Source organism: Vicugna pacos, chromosome 21 (genome assembly GCF_048564905.1).
Source record: "Vicugna pacos chromosome 21, VicPac4, whole genome shotgun sequence".
Taxonomy (NCBI): domain Eukaryota; kingdom Metazoa; phylum Chordata; class Mammalia; order Artiodactyla; family Camelidae; genus Vicugna; species Vicugna pacos.
The window spans coordinates 32314483-32328250 of NC_133007.1; the positions used below are offsets into that span (position 1 = coordinate 32314483).

A 13768-nucleotide genomic window follows, 5' to 3' on the forward strand; every position below is an offset into this window, starting at 1 on the left:
GGAAAATACGGCACTAGAGGTGGGGGGGTGCTTGGGACACAGTGGAGCTGGTGGGGACAGGGGGCCGGCCTATGGGTCCCCCTGCTGCACGAGTGAGGGGACTCGGGAACACTGAGGTCCCCGGCCAGGGTGTCCGGGGTCATGCCCCTGGAGGGCCCTTCCCAGCTCAGGCCCTGTGGCGGGCACCATGTCTGACACCCGCTGGCCCAGATCAGAGCCCCCTCTGCCGTCGGCTCCCGGAAAGGCTCAGCCTGGGCTCGCCAGCCTGTGTGACGGCCCTGTGTGACGCAGCGGCGCTGAGCAGAGCTTGTCAGCAGAGGGGAGGCAGAGAGGGCAGCCCATCCCAGGGCAGGGAGCCTCTGGCAGGTGCAGTGAGCAGGTGTGTCCCACCCTGAGAGGCCGTCTAGAAAGGAGTCCTTGGGGTCTGAGCTCTGGAGCCCTCTCCAGCCCGGTGCCCGCCACTGGCCACTGTGAGCGCAGGTCTGTGGGAAACTTGTTAAGAAGGAATGCTCTGGGCTTGAAGCCCTTGGAAAACCTCTGGCCTGGAAGGAGAAGGGTGAACGCCCCACTCCAGGGAGTCCCAGGCTCTGCACCCACCCCCAGCCTGAAACCCAGGGGCTGGGTGCCAGCAGAGGCTAGCGGGAGCCGCACTGGGGACTGGGCAGTGGCACCATGGGCCAGCAGAGAAGCCAGAGACTTCTCCGGGTGGTGGTGGGACTGACGGTGGCCTCAGGGGTCGCTATGGGGACTCCTCTGACTTCCCCTCAGTGAAGTGGGCGTCCGTCCGGCTCTTGGTCATGGCCACGGTCGCAGCCCCTGTGCTGGGCACTCGGTAACGTGGACAAGTGCAGTAGCAATCAGGTGGGGCTCAACCCTGCGGCCAGCCCCCAGGATAGGCGTGGGAGAGACTGTCATCTCAGGCAGAGGTGTCCTCTGTCCAGTGGGCAGCAGACGGCACTGGGTCACAGCATCCGATCTTCCCCACGAGGCCAGAGATCCCAGATTACATGGGAAATCTGATTTTCAAACCACGACAGCCAGTCCCCAGCTCCCCCAGCTGCCTTCCCAGGCCCAGGCCCTCCTGGCAGGGCCTGGTTCCCCTGATTCTCAGGCTGGAGGCCGGGTGGAAACCCTCACCCTGGCCCCCAAGAGCCGCTAATCCTCTGAGCACTCAAGTGGCTTTGCTCCTGAGCCAGCATTCGTGTGCGCCCGTCTTATCTGGAGGACACACATCAGATCATCCCTTCCGTGTTGGCCCTGCTGCCTGCCGTGGGGCCAGGGTCCCGGGCCACCGCCTGTGTGCAGGCCGGGCATCGGGATTTTTTCCTGCCCCGCTCAGCTCGGTGGCTCCCGCCTGGGATGCACAGACAGGACTGTGCTTCGGGCCCGGAGCGCTCCAAGACTGGCTGGGAGTGCGTGCCCACTGCCCGGGCTGAGGTCATGGGTCTGAGCTCAGAGGGATCCGGGCTTCACTCCCCTGTGCGGCCTGCTGGCCTTGTAACCTCAGACAATCCCTCGATGTCTCCAAGACTTGCTTTCCTCGCCTGGCAGGGGAAAGGGAGACACACCCCACCTGATTTTGCCCCAAAGCCTTTTCAGCCGAGTCCTCTTGGCACTTTGTCCCCACGATTCACAGATGGGAGCCTGAGGCCTGGGATTTGTGACAGGGAGTCTGAGTCTGTCCAAAGGTGCCGTAGCCGCTGGTGACAGCCAGCGCTAGGATCAAGCTCCACCCCTTTTTGCTTCCTGATGTGCCATTCAGGTGTGGCCTGATTCAGGGGACACACTAGCGGGGCAGTGCCCTGTGGCCCTGGGCCTCCAGGTCATGGGGCCCTAGGCTGCACAGGCACGTCTGCCTTCCTCCTGCCATGGAGGGTGGGACTGCTCAGAGACCAGCAGCGAGCCCGTCAGCCGCCTGGGGGGTGTTCGTGGTTGCCCCCGCAGGGGAACCAGCTCCAACTCCAGCAGATGTGTGGGCCTCCTGTGGGACTGACTGCCGCTGTGCACTTTGACCTCACTGACACACCGGGCACAGCCTCACAGCCCTCCTCATGCCCCAGGCCTTGGGTCTCCGTCCCCAGTTCCCGGGCCTTGTCATACATCTGTAAACAGGAAGCAAAAACAGGCCCAGCAGGGTGGGGCCCAGAGGGGGATGTTCCGAGAAGCTGATAGGAACTTGCCGTCCCCAGCTGTTTCTCTCCAGGCCTGATGTGCCCCCTTCAGCCAGCTCACATGAGCAGGGCCATGGCATTCACGCAGACAAACCCTCCCTCCTGGCCCAGAGGCTCCGTGGCCACAGAGCAGAAGGGAGGTGTCCCCCAGGCCTCAGTGGTGCCCACCCCACCTGGGTGGGCTCTCGACTCTCACCTCAACAATAACCATCTAGGCGGTGCCTTCCGTGCCTGCCGCGGCCCCTGTTTGGTGTATCCACATGATCAGGTCTCTGCCGCCTACAGGTGGCAGAAGCCCCAGCGTGCCGGGGCCAGAGCCACCCAGGTGGGCAGCTGATGGTGGCTGCAGCCGCGTCCCGCTGCTGTGGACTGGGTACTTGCCGTGGAGGCTGGGGCCGGTGGCTGTGTGGCGCCGCACCTGGGCCTCAGGAAACCCCATCACTGCTGATAGCGGGCACTGGTGGTGTCTGTTTTAGGGCTAAGGCCCCAGGCCCGGGGGAGCCGAGAGCCTGGCCAGGATCACGCAGGGCTGCAGCCCAGCCGGACCCCCGCTGGCTGCCCTGGTCACTGAGCATTCATCGTGCGGGGCCTGCCCTCCAGCCCCTCTCCCGTTACGTCATTTGACCTTGACCTATCCCCACTTAACATGAGAGGAAACCACAGACAGGGAGGGACATGACCCAGTACCAGCCCGGTCCTGGAGCTTCGGGCTAACGGGGGCTCAGCGTCGTCCCCTGGCAGCCCCCCCGCCCACAGTGCAGGCCTCTAGAAGGGCTGGGCCAGCTCAGTTGCAGGACAGTCAGACCCCTCCCCTCCCCCTGGGGCCTCAGATGCCACCCAGTCAGGGCAGTCCAGCTGGCTGCGGGAAAGGGGCTGGACCTGAGAGCCAGTGACCGTGAGCGGGTCCCGCCACCCTTGGTTCCAGGTTGTGGGGGCCAGTGAGGTGAGTCTGGAGTGGGAGGGACTGAGTGAGCGTGTGAGTAGGTGGGGAAGGAGGGCCCGCCCCATTTGCTGGTGACTTTGAGAGAGGTACTCGCCCTCTCTGGCCTGGTTTCCACGTTGGTGCCAGACGTGCTGGACACACACATTCTCCGGGCCCACGGCCGCCCAGCCTGCCCCAGTCTGGGCCCAGGCCCTCAGAAACTTCTAGAAGCCTGCAGGGCGGGGCCTGCTCACCGTTGGGGGGTTTCCTCTCTCCCTCTCACTCCTTTTCTCTCTCTTTTTTGTGACTTTTATCAAAGGCAAACAGGGCGATCCATGAGATAGGGCTGGCTCCCGACAAAGCCAGGGCCAGCTGGCCCCCGGGAGCCGCAGGGCGGGGCCGGGCGGGGGTGATGAGGCCGATTAGATAAGTGGGTGCTGGCAGGGACCCTGAGGTGAGCACCCGCCTGCCAACCCCAGAGCCCACTGTTCAAGGCAGGGACCGCAGGGCGGCCGGCCTTTTACGCTGAAGGCTACTGGCCGTTAGCAAGGAGGCTGGCCCCTCCTTCTAGGGGCCAGCCAGCAGGGTGCAGGAGGCAGCCCCAAGCTCAGGGACACTCCCGCAAACCAGCAGGGCTGCCTCGGGGTGGAGCCGCAAGCCAGCCTGCCGGGCCGTTGCTCGGCGGGGAATGAGGCCTGCACTGGCTGGGCTCGGTGGGCTCTGGGGCCAGATGGTCTGGGTTGGAGCCCCGGACCTGCTGTCAGGAAGGAGCTCAGGTCTGGCAGGGTGACTGCAGCCCTTGCTGTGCCACCTTGAGTAGGCTGCTTGAGCTCTCTGGGCCTCCACGGCAGGACGGGGTGGGCAGAGCAGTGCCTCCTCGCTGTTCGTCATGCGTGTGGTTGAAGGTGGTCACTCTAGGGCTGGGGCAGAGCTGGGACCGAGGCTGAGTCTCAGGGAAACTCAGCGCAGCCCCAGCAGGGCCCCGCGCCTGGGCACCGAGGGCAGGGGTGGCCCCGCTAACTGCCCTCACAGCCCCTAGCCTGGCACGCACCCTGGGTGGAGGCAGGACCACCCGCTGCTGACTCCAGACCTCAGCTCTCCCGCCGCTGCCCCCCGTGGGGCTCCCAGGAGTGGCTCTTGCCCAGCCCTGCCTCCTCCCCCTGGTCCCCCAGACACGAGCAGAGGCTTGTAGACCAAAACAGAGGTTTAAAGCATATAAATATGCAAAGGCTGAGCCTCTCCTCTGGACCCTCGCAGATGCTTCGGGGTGAGACTGAATCCTGGCACGCGTGTTTGTTCTGGAAATAACATGTGGGGTTGTTTGCCGGAATGAATTAGTCTTTGTCCCAGTGCTGTGCCCGCAGTGACAACCTGACCGCCGTGGGGAGGTCCACCTGGCTGTGTGGGGCGCCCTCCCTACCAGAGGAGACCGGTCTGCAGATGGGAACGTGAGGACAGGGCAGGAGAGGGGCTGGCCGCCCGCTGCCCTCCACCTCCTCTCCAGCAGCCTCTCCCCACCCTCTCGTCTCTGTTGCCTCCTGCCTCAGTCCAGAAAGACCCAGGAAGGGTGTCAAGGCCCTGGCCGCGAGCGTTCTGGGGCTCTGGTTCAAATCCCACTTCCCAGCTGTGTACCTTGGGCCAGTTGCTTAACCTCTCTGAGCCCCAGTCTCCCACTCTGTACGCTGGGCGGAATAACTTCAGTGTGGCTGGGAGGAATCCCTGCAAAGTAAGCCAAGCTCTTGGCTAAGACTCTGTAGACAGAGGCCAAGAATTGTGTTTGTACTGAGTTCCCTGGGTGAATGGCATCCCCTCACACTCTCCACCTGCGGACACGGAGGCCACAGGAGGCAGAGCAGGGAGGATGCGACCGGGGCCTCGCTGGAGCTGAGGAGGAGACAGAGACATGGGTCACCGGAGGCTGCCAGAGTGGAGGCCGCCTCCACTGGAAAGTCACCGACTGGCCCACCATGGGAGCTGCCACACTGTTGCTTCCTGGTTGTTCCTGAGGGCAGAGGCTGTGCCTCTCTCATCTCTGTCCCCGGCACCCACGTGGGGTTTTGTGACTGGCTGAGCCATGAGTCCAGAGACCGGGTTCTGGTCCCACCTCTGGCCTCAGCTCGCAGTGCGACGTGAGCACTCCCGGGCCTCCCTGGGCCCCAGGTTTCCTGTCGATGTGGCTGAGAGCTGACCATCTCCACGGCCACTGCGGTCTGGGTCCTCCAGCTCTTTCTGAGACTATTTAAAAATAGCCGTCTTCCTGTCTGTCACTCTCCTTGCCAGCTCCCACCGCCAGCTCAGCGTCTCCTGCCCCCAGCCCCTTCCTGGCCCATTCATACTTTCATTCATTCTCAATTTTGAACTGAGCCCTCATGAGGTACCGAGTCTGCATGGGTAGGTGGCCCTGCCCAACCCCAGCCTGGTTTTTAGATACATTCTTGCTTCTGGCTGGGAGAGAGCCCTGGGTAGGTGCTAACTGGGCTTTAACACCTGCTTAACTACGCAAGGGGGTGGGCAGGAACTGGGAGCTGGATGGATGTGGAACATCACCATAGCCACCATGGACAGTTACACAGGTTGTACACCTCACAAGGGCACTAGGAGAGCTGCGGCTAAGATCCAGACATGTTCTCACCAAGCCAGGCACCTGCTGTGGCCCTGCATGAGGGCCACCTTTCTAATGCATAGCCCCTCTGAGATGGCTTCCCCTGGACCAGAGGGTGGGTTCTGATGATGGCCAGTGCCCAGTCCCAGCCCACATCCCCTGGATCCCTGGTCTCCCTGCCTTTCCCAGGCCTTGAGCAGCCCCCAGCAACCCAATGGGTGGGTTCTGCCCCCAGTTGTGCAGAACGGCCGCCTTTATCAGAAGCTGTCCCGTCTCTGGTGGTGCGTGATACCCAGAAGACGGAGTGGCAGCCATGCTGTTATCTGGGGCCAGGCCGCCAGCCTGGGGTTCTGATTAGGGAACATGGCGGTTTGCCTGTGGGTGCGCGGGGTGGGGGTGCTCACTGGCTCTGCCCCTTTCCTCCATGGCCGTGAGGGCTCTGAGAGAGGGGCCTCGGGATCCCACAGGTGCACCGAGTCAGGGGCAGACTGGGGGCCCTGGGCTGCACCCACTTCCCTTCCTGCCCACAGAGTGACCTGGGCTAGCCGCCTGTATCCCCTGGCCCCCCGTCTGGGAAGACTGAACTGAATTCCAAGTCCCCCACCTCAGGGAAGGCGGACACTGGCCCCCGAAGGAAAGCACTGGCTCCTGCTGGGGGCTCGTGCCCGACAAGACCAGGAGCAGGCCCGAGGCACTGGAAGGGAAAGGGCCTGTCCCTGGCTTGTCTGTGGCCCCAGGGAGGCGCGTGGGCACCCCTATTCTGAGGCCCAAGTGAGGGCCTCCCATGAGGCTCAGAGGGAGCTGTGTCCAGATGGGGGCAGGGCACGGCATTAGAATTCTGGATGATTCTGCCTTGACCCCTCTGCTTGGAGTTGGTGGAATGGGAGGGGGTGGGCGGGGCAGAAGCCCAGCCCATGGTGGGCTCCCCGCCAGCCTCAGACACAGCGTGGGCCCATCAGGCAGCTGGACCAGCAAATGAGTGCCCAGCAAGCTTGCCTTTAGAAAGCCTCTCCCTACAGATGCCCATCCCCTGGGGCCAGCCAGCTGGGGGACCAGAGCCTCAAACCCGCCCAGGATGCCAGGGGCCAGGAGCCCAGGTCAGCGTGTGGAGCCAGGGGGCCTGGGTTCAGATCCTGGCATCCTGCTGCCAGCAGCAGGCCCTCTGGGGGCCACGGCTTCCTCGTCTGTCAGGGGGGGGGCGTCACAGGGCCGTCTGAGCAGGAACAGGTGACTGCGTGCCCAACTGGGCACCCTACAGGGCCCGGGGAGGGGCTGGCCTGTGGGCAGGATGCCTGGGTCCACTGGCAGAAGACACGGCCCCGTGTGGGCGGGCCTCTCCATGAGGCTGAGAAAGGGTGCCGCCCCCTAGCCTCGTCCTGGTCCCCTGCCATCTTATCTGCCCTGGGGAAGACAAGGACCCAGTTAGACATTTTAGCTGGGCCTCCTGGCATATTTACATGTTATCTCTACCATTAGGCCGGCCGTTATCTGATAATCAGGCCCATTAAGGCCACAGCCTGCCTGACTGGGGATCCAGGAAGTGGGGCCAACACAGCAGTGCTCAGTCGGGGCCCAGGCCAGGCCAGGCCACGTGAGGCCTCTGTGGGCCCAGGTGGCTCCCAGGGCACAAGGTGGCCCCGCCTGCCTGGGGAGGGAGCGCCCTCTGAGGGCATGGCCACCATCATCCCCTTGTCCAATGAAGAGGCTGAGGCTCAAGGAGGCAGGTAACCTGCCAGGTGTGAGTCTCCCAGGGCGGCCTGGGCAAATGTGCACAACCTGGGTGCCTTAAAGCATCAGAAGTCTGTTCTCCCACGGTCTGGAGCCAGAAGCCCCAAATCAGGGTATGGGCAGAGCTGCACTCCCTCTGGACGCTCCAGGTCTCTGCCTCTGCCTTCACGTGGCTGCCTTTACTGTGTCTCTTACGGGGACATTTGTCGTTGGCTTCAGGGCCACCAGATAATCCAGACACTCATCTTGAGATCCCATATTAACCCCAGCTGCATAGACCCTTTTTACAAATAAGGGCACATTCACAGGTTCTGGGCGGGTGTGTCTTTTGGGGGCCGCCGTTCGGCCCTTGTCACAAGATCACGTAGGTCATTCAGTGAGGCCCGGCTGCAGACCCTGTCTGACCCCACGGCCCTGCCCCCTGCAAAGGCAGTGGTGGGGCTCACAGTAGAGGCCCATCTGTCCGCAGAAACGTGGCAGAGTTCTGCGCATGGCCTGCCGCAGACGCCGCTACCCCATCCAGGCCGCTGGCACCTGGGAGCCCGGCCCCGCCCACAGCAAGGCAGCTGTGCCCCCTGGACAGCCCTACACCCTCAGCGGGGCAACAGGCCACACAGACAGGCGGCAGCTAGCTTCAGCTGGAGCCAGGTCCACACATTCCCCAGGAGCACGTGGAGGGCCTGGAGCGGGGGCTGCGTGCTGGGGCCCTGCTGATCTGCAGGGAGACGGCGGGGCTGACTTCAGAGCTACCCAGGCACAGGCTGGCTGTCCTGAAGGCCTTGTCGGGGGAGCGTGGCTCTGGGCCTGGTCCCCTCTGCCAGGTGCTGTGCTGAGATGCTAGGGGGATAAACTCGTTCAATCCTCACACCAGCCCCAGAAGTAGGACGTGTGGGGTCCCCATCTTGTAGACCGGCAAACCGAGGCCCAGCTGCCTGCCCAGGCTTGCTCTGCAGATTCGGGGCCCAAGCCAACGGGAAGGGGCTGGGAGGACTGGGGGTGGGAGGCAGGTCTCATCGATGTCCTTGTCCCCTGCTCTGTGCCCCCCACTGACGTAAGCAGCAGGGTGACCTAGCCCCATTTGTGCACACTGGGCTGCACGAGACACATGTGTTCCAGCAGAGCAGCCTTGGCCCCTGAGCTGCGCGCCTGCCTGCTCTGCTCCAGCTGCAGCCCCTCACTGTCCTGCGTCTGCAGCCTGTCCTCCCCCAGAAAAAGTCCCACCGCAGGGGCTGGCCTGGTCCCCAGACCCCGCACCAGCCGCCATCCCTGTAACCTGGGTCCAGGCGCACAGGGCTGCCCTCCCTCCTCTGCCCTCAGCCCTGACCGCTCCCAGGGGGACAGGGCTGCAGGGCTGGACTGGACCTGAGCAGCCGGGCACTCCTCACACCTCTGACGTCTCTCCCCACAGACGAGCTGGAGCTGGTGCTGCAGGAAGGACAGACGTGCGTGCAGGCTCGATGCAGCCTCGCCGAGGGCCTGTCCTGGGGCCCATTCTGTGGAAGCATCCAGACCAGAGCCTCGTCCCCCAGGCAGGCAGAACTGGTAAGGAGCCCCGATCCCAGCCAGCCAGTCTACCAGCCGCAGGGCAGTGGCCAGGACAGTGTCCAGCTGAGGACATAGGCCCCTTCATCTCCCTTGAGCCAAGTCCGGTTTGGACTCCAGCCCAGGAGCTCCTGCCCATCCGTGTGAAATGTGTCAGGAGATGTGGGCATGAGGGGTTGGTGCCAGGAGGGCCGGGAGGAGTTAACTGCCTGAGAGCATGGGGAGAGCTGTCTGGAGGTGGCGACGTGCGGCCTATGGGACCTCAGGGTAATACAGGGAGGGCTGCCTGGAGGAGATGATGTGGGGCCTATGGGACCTGAAAGTGATGCAGGGAGGGCTCCCTGGAAGAAGGGATTTTTTAAACAGGCCCTTATGGTTGAGTAGAAGTTGGTGGGGCAGAGAAGGAAAAAAGCAATCGAGGGGAGGAAATAAGGAGCCCGTGGTGAGGGGGCTGGATCTGGCCTGTGGCGCGGGAGGCGGGCAGGGACTGCCCCTCGGCACTGGACTTCACTGGGGGGCCACCCCTGGTGGTAAGCAAGGTGGTATTCTGGGTGCTTGGGCGCAGCTGCAACAAAAGGTGAGCTCCTTTCCGTCTCTGTGCCTGTGGGTCCTCCTGATGACAGCGAGAGGGCGCCATTGGCATCTGAGCACCGCCGGCACATGTCAGTCCCCCCCAGGCTACTTCTGAGCTGCCCTCTGTGGCAGGTAGTTCCTGCGTCCCCTTTCAGGGGGTATCAAGGCTCCTTCTAGAAAACGTTTCAGTCAAGAAAGGCATCAATGTATGGGAAGCAAACTGGGGAGGTGCAGCGGGCACCCGCGCTGTGCTGGGAGCGGGGAGGAGTCGTGCGTGACGAGCATCCAGGGGGCGCCCTTCACCATGCCTTTTGATTCCTGATGTGGCATTCAGATGTGGCCGGATCTAGGGTACGAACTGCTGGCAGGCGCCCCGTGGTGCTAGGTCTCATGGGCCTGTGGTTGGCCTTCAGTGGCAGGGGCAGGGCTGTGACGGCAGGGCTCCCCCGCACCTGGAGGCCAAGTGCTGCCCTGACGTCTCTAACCAGCTCCAACCTGGCAGTCAGAGCCCCCATCACTCAGCCGAGGAAACCGAGGCCCCCGGAGCTCGGCCTGCAGCAGTGTCCATGGGGCTGGTGGGGAGCCGTGGGCAGAATCCCCAGCTGCAGACCCTCAGACTGCCGCTCCCAGCCCCCACCCACTCCTGTGTGCACTAAAACCTGGGCTGTTGGTCATGCTGAGTCACAATCTCGGAGCTGGGGCTTGGGGCCTCAGGAGGTTGAAGGCGTCCGAACATGCAACCCAGGCACCAATCACAGCCAAATGGCCAGGCTCAGAGGGGCAGGCGCTTGCCCAGGCCACTCATAAGTCGGTGGGAGTCTCCAAGGGCACCCACCTTCCAGCCAGGCTGTCCCTGCGGCGCCGGGTCCAGATTCCTGGGTCTCCTGCCTTGTGGCTATTTTGCTGTGTGCCCCCAGGCAGGCCCCACCTCTCCAAGCTTCTGTCTCCTCAGCCTTTGGGAACTCAGGGGTCCCAGGAAGCCCTCAAGGGCCCTTGAGGCCTGAGCTTGCAGACCCTCCACTCTCCCCAAAGAGGAGAGGGTGGGCAGAGCTGCAGCTTGTCTGTGAAGCGGGGAAGCTGGTGCCCCAGGGCAGACGGGCAGATTAAATGCAGTGACCCGCACTGGTGCTTGCCACAGGGCCTGGCCAGTGGGCAGTGTAGCCAGCAGCCCTGTGGGAGGGGTGACCCTCTTGTCCCGTGGCTCCAAGCGGGGAGGAAGCAGCAGAAACCCCAGGGGTTTCAGCTCTGTGGAAGGAGTGAGATTTCGGGAGGCTGTGGTGTTGAGAGCAGTCTCTGTAGGCAGTGAGCTCCCCGTCACTGGAGATATGCAACCAGCGGTCAACTCTTCAGCAGTCAGGCTGTTGGGGGACAGTTAATGGGAGCTCAGTGGCTCATCCCTGAACCCCCAGAGTGTCAAGAAAACCGTAAGCAGTAACCGGACAAAGGCAGGATGGTCAAGGACTGGGAACTTTGGCATGTTCTGAGTGAGGCCTGCACCTCTCACCTCTGCTCCCTCCTTGGGGACAATCAGCCCCTTCTGAGACGGACAGGAGTGTGTTCCAGACTCGCTCCACACACACTGCTGTGCACACATCCTCACACCTGGCCCTGTCTTCTCCACCCCACCCCCATGAGGCAGGTACCACTGCTCCCACTTTACAGATGAGGAAACTGAGGCTCCAAGAGGTTTTGTGACTTGCTGAAGTCACTGGGATCAAAAGGCAGAGGGAGAATTGGCACTTGTGTCTGCCCAGCCCTAGAGACCCCTGCAGGCCAGGGCTAGGGGGCCAGAGACACCCGCCATGGCCCCCCTGGGCCCTGCCTGGGCCTCCCCTCCCGCCTGCAGCCTCCTCTCTGGAGGTTTTGTCTTCATGGGGCCTGGGGAGCGGGTCAGCCTGGGGAGACTTGCACGAGGCTGGAAACCCTCTCCAGGCAGAGAGATAGCGTCCGAGGGAGCTGGGGCCAGAGAAGCCGGCCTCTGAGGCGTGTGCAGAGGAGCCGTGGAGGAAGGGGCCTGCCTGCTCTTCCCTGCGGCTTTATCTGCACAGAATTAAATCCTTGATTAACCCTTATCTCCCCAGCATGCGCTATCTCCGCCTTGGCGCCAAGTGTCCAGACACACGTACAAGATGATTGATTTCTTAAAGATACGCCTGCTTTTCCGATACTTCATTTATTGTCTAAATATTTTTGCTAACGTTTCAGCAGGCCCCTTATCAAGCTCAGTGGGTGGGTTCTGGCTCCCCCCACTCACCCCGCCCCAAGTCGTCCTGCGCCCACCCCCAGGCCGCCTGTCTCTGCTGCTTGGAGGGGGAAGTGGGGGGCACCCATGGGGTCTGGTTACCCTTCTCCACTGGTCCCCTCAGGCCCAGGCCACTTGCAGGCCAGAGGGGGACAGGGCGGCTCCCCCGACAGTCCCCACACATGCTGGACGGACACAGTGCACAGAGCCCGGCCGAGGGCAGAGAGTGGGTTCTGGCACCAGTGTGCTTTGACCTGGGGCAGGCCCCCCGCCCTGGATCCAGCTGTGGCCTCCGCTGCTGGAAACCCAGCCAGCTCTAAACCTTGTGCTCAGATACAAGAGAAGTGCTCAGGGTGGATGTCGGGGGCAGGGAGCGGATGTGTGATGAACGGGTGGGCGGACAGACGAGCCAATGAGTGAACAAGTGTGCAAACGGGCCCCCAGCCTTGTTCCACCTGGCTGTCCTGTCGTCCCCTGTGGCTCACCCTTTAGCCACGAAGCCGCCGTGACAGCAGTGAGAGCTGGGAGGGACCCCTGGCTGGCACGCCCCTGCCTGGGAGGCCAACATGGGGCCTCAGGCGAGCCTTCGCCCAGGGCTCAGCGTGGCGGGAGGGGCTTCGGTGGGCCTCCCCAGCCCCCTCCTGGGCACCAGGGGCTCCGAGAGGCCCTCCAAGCAGGATGCCCCAAAGGCTGGTGTCTGCGATCATTGCCTGGTGGAGCCAAACCTCATGGCAGGCTGAGCCCTGGCCAGAGGGCGGCAGAGACACCCAGCCCAGGATGGGTGCTGCGGGCCCTCCTTTGCCAGACGGGGCGGGGTGGCACTGTGAGCCCTCTGTGTCCTGCTTCTCTCGCCTGCTGGGACGTTTGTGCGTCCCACGTCGGGGGGTCCTGCTCCCCATGTGCTAGGGTGCCTGCTGCTGGCCGTAGCCGTCCAGCCTCGAAGTTCCTGCCCAGCACGTGTGGATGTGCCCTGACAGTGCCGTCAGGCCTGGGTACCAGCCCTGGACCAGGTCTGCCGGCCAGTCCTGCCCGTGCCCCTGCCTCCTTGCTCACCGGCTCTGCCAGCCCCCAGGTGCCTCTTGCAGCCCGTGTCCCCCACCCAGGGGACCCAGTAGCCCACTGGGTCCCATGGCCCCACGGGCAAGGCCCTGCAGCTGTGCCCCCTCCCCTCCCACATAACTGGGGTGTGGCCTGGCCCAGACCAACTGTCCCAAGGACCACAGCAGTCTTTCCCCAGTGGGCCCTGGGCGAGAGCTGCACACTGACACTCTGTTGACCCACCTTGGCTGTGAGGGGCTGTTCCGACTGCCCCATTACACAGATGGGGAAACTGAGGCAGAGAGGGCTAGCACGTATGGCTGCTGACACAGAGGACCCCACATGGGCATCTGACGCAGTCACATTCTCCTAGTCCTGGTATTGGCAGAGTGGCTCCTCCTGGGGTCTCCGGGGGACATTGCGTTCCAGGCCTGTGTCTGGCTTCTGGGCCCTGGTGAGCTCCTTGGCTTGGAGACGAATCAGTCCAGCCTCTGCCTGTGTTCCCCCTCCTCTCAGGACACTTGTCATTGGATTCAGTGCCCACCTGGCTACCCGGGGTGGTTTCACCTGGCTTAGCCTTCATTTAATCACACCTGCAAAGACTTTTTGCAAACACGGTCACGTTCCCAGGCTCCAGGTGGACACATCTTTGTGGGCCACGTTCAGCCCGCTCTGCAGAGCTAACAGGTGTGCAGGGCCAGGCCCAGCCGAGGTCAGTCCCTGGGGGATGGTCAGGTCTGGGCTTGGCTGGAGCCCCATGGCCAAGAAGAGGGTAGCATGGGGCTCTCTGAGAGGTGGACTCCCTCCTGGGGACAAGCCCCAGACAGGAGACCCGCCACTGGCCTCCCTGGGTCCCTGGCCCCCTTCCTGTCCACACCTGTCTCCTCCCTGCAGCCGGAGGGGCTGGGGTGCCGCAGGATTGAGGAGGCCCTGCGGGTGTGGAGGGGCTC

The 13768-nt window shown here is 63.4% G+C and overlaps 1 protein-coding gene across 4 annotated transcripts in view; it reads left to right on the forward strand.

Annotated features, from left to right (window-relative positions):
• The window catches only part of ZFPM1 (zinc finger protein, FOG family member 1), a 64893-nt gene that overhangs the window by 39014 nt on the left and 12111 nt on the right, over positions 1–13768 (forward strand). For all 4 annotated transcript variants that reach the window (XM_072946783.1, XM_072946782.1, XM_072946784.1 and 1 more), the window contains exon 4: positions 8832–8965. In XM_072946783.1, the coding sequence (XP_072802884.1) occupies positions 8832–8965 (134 nt within the window). The remainder of the gene's footprint in view (positions 1–8831; positions 8966–13768) is intronic.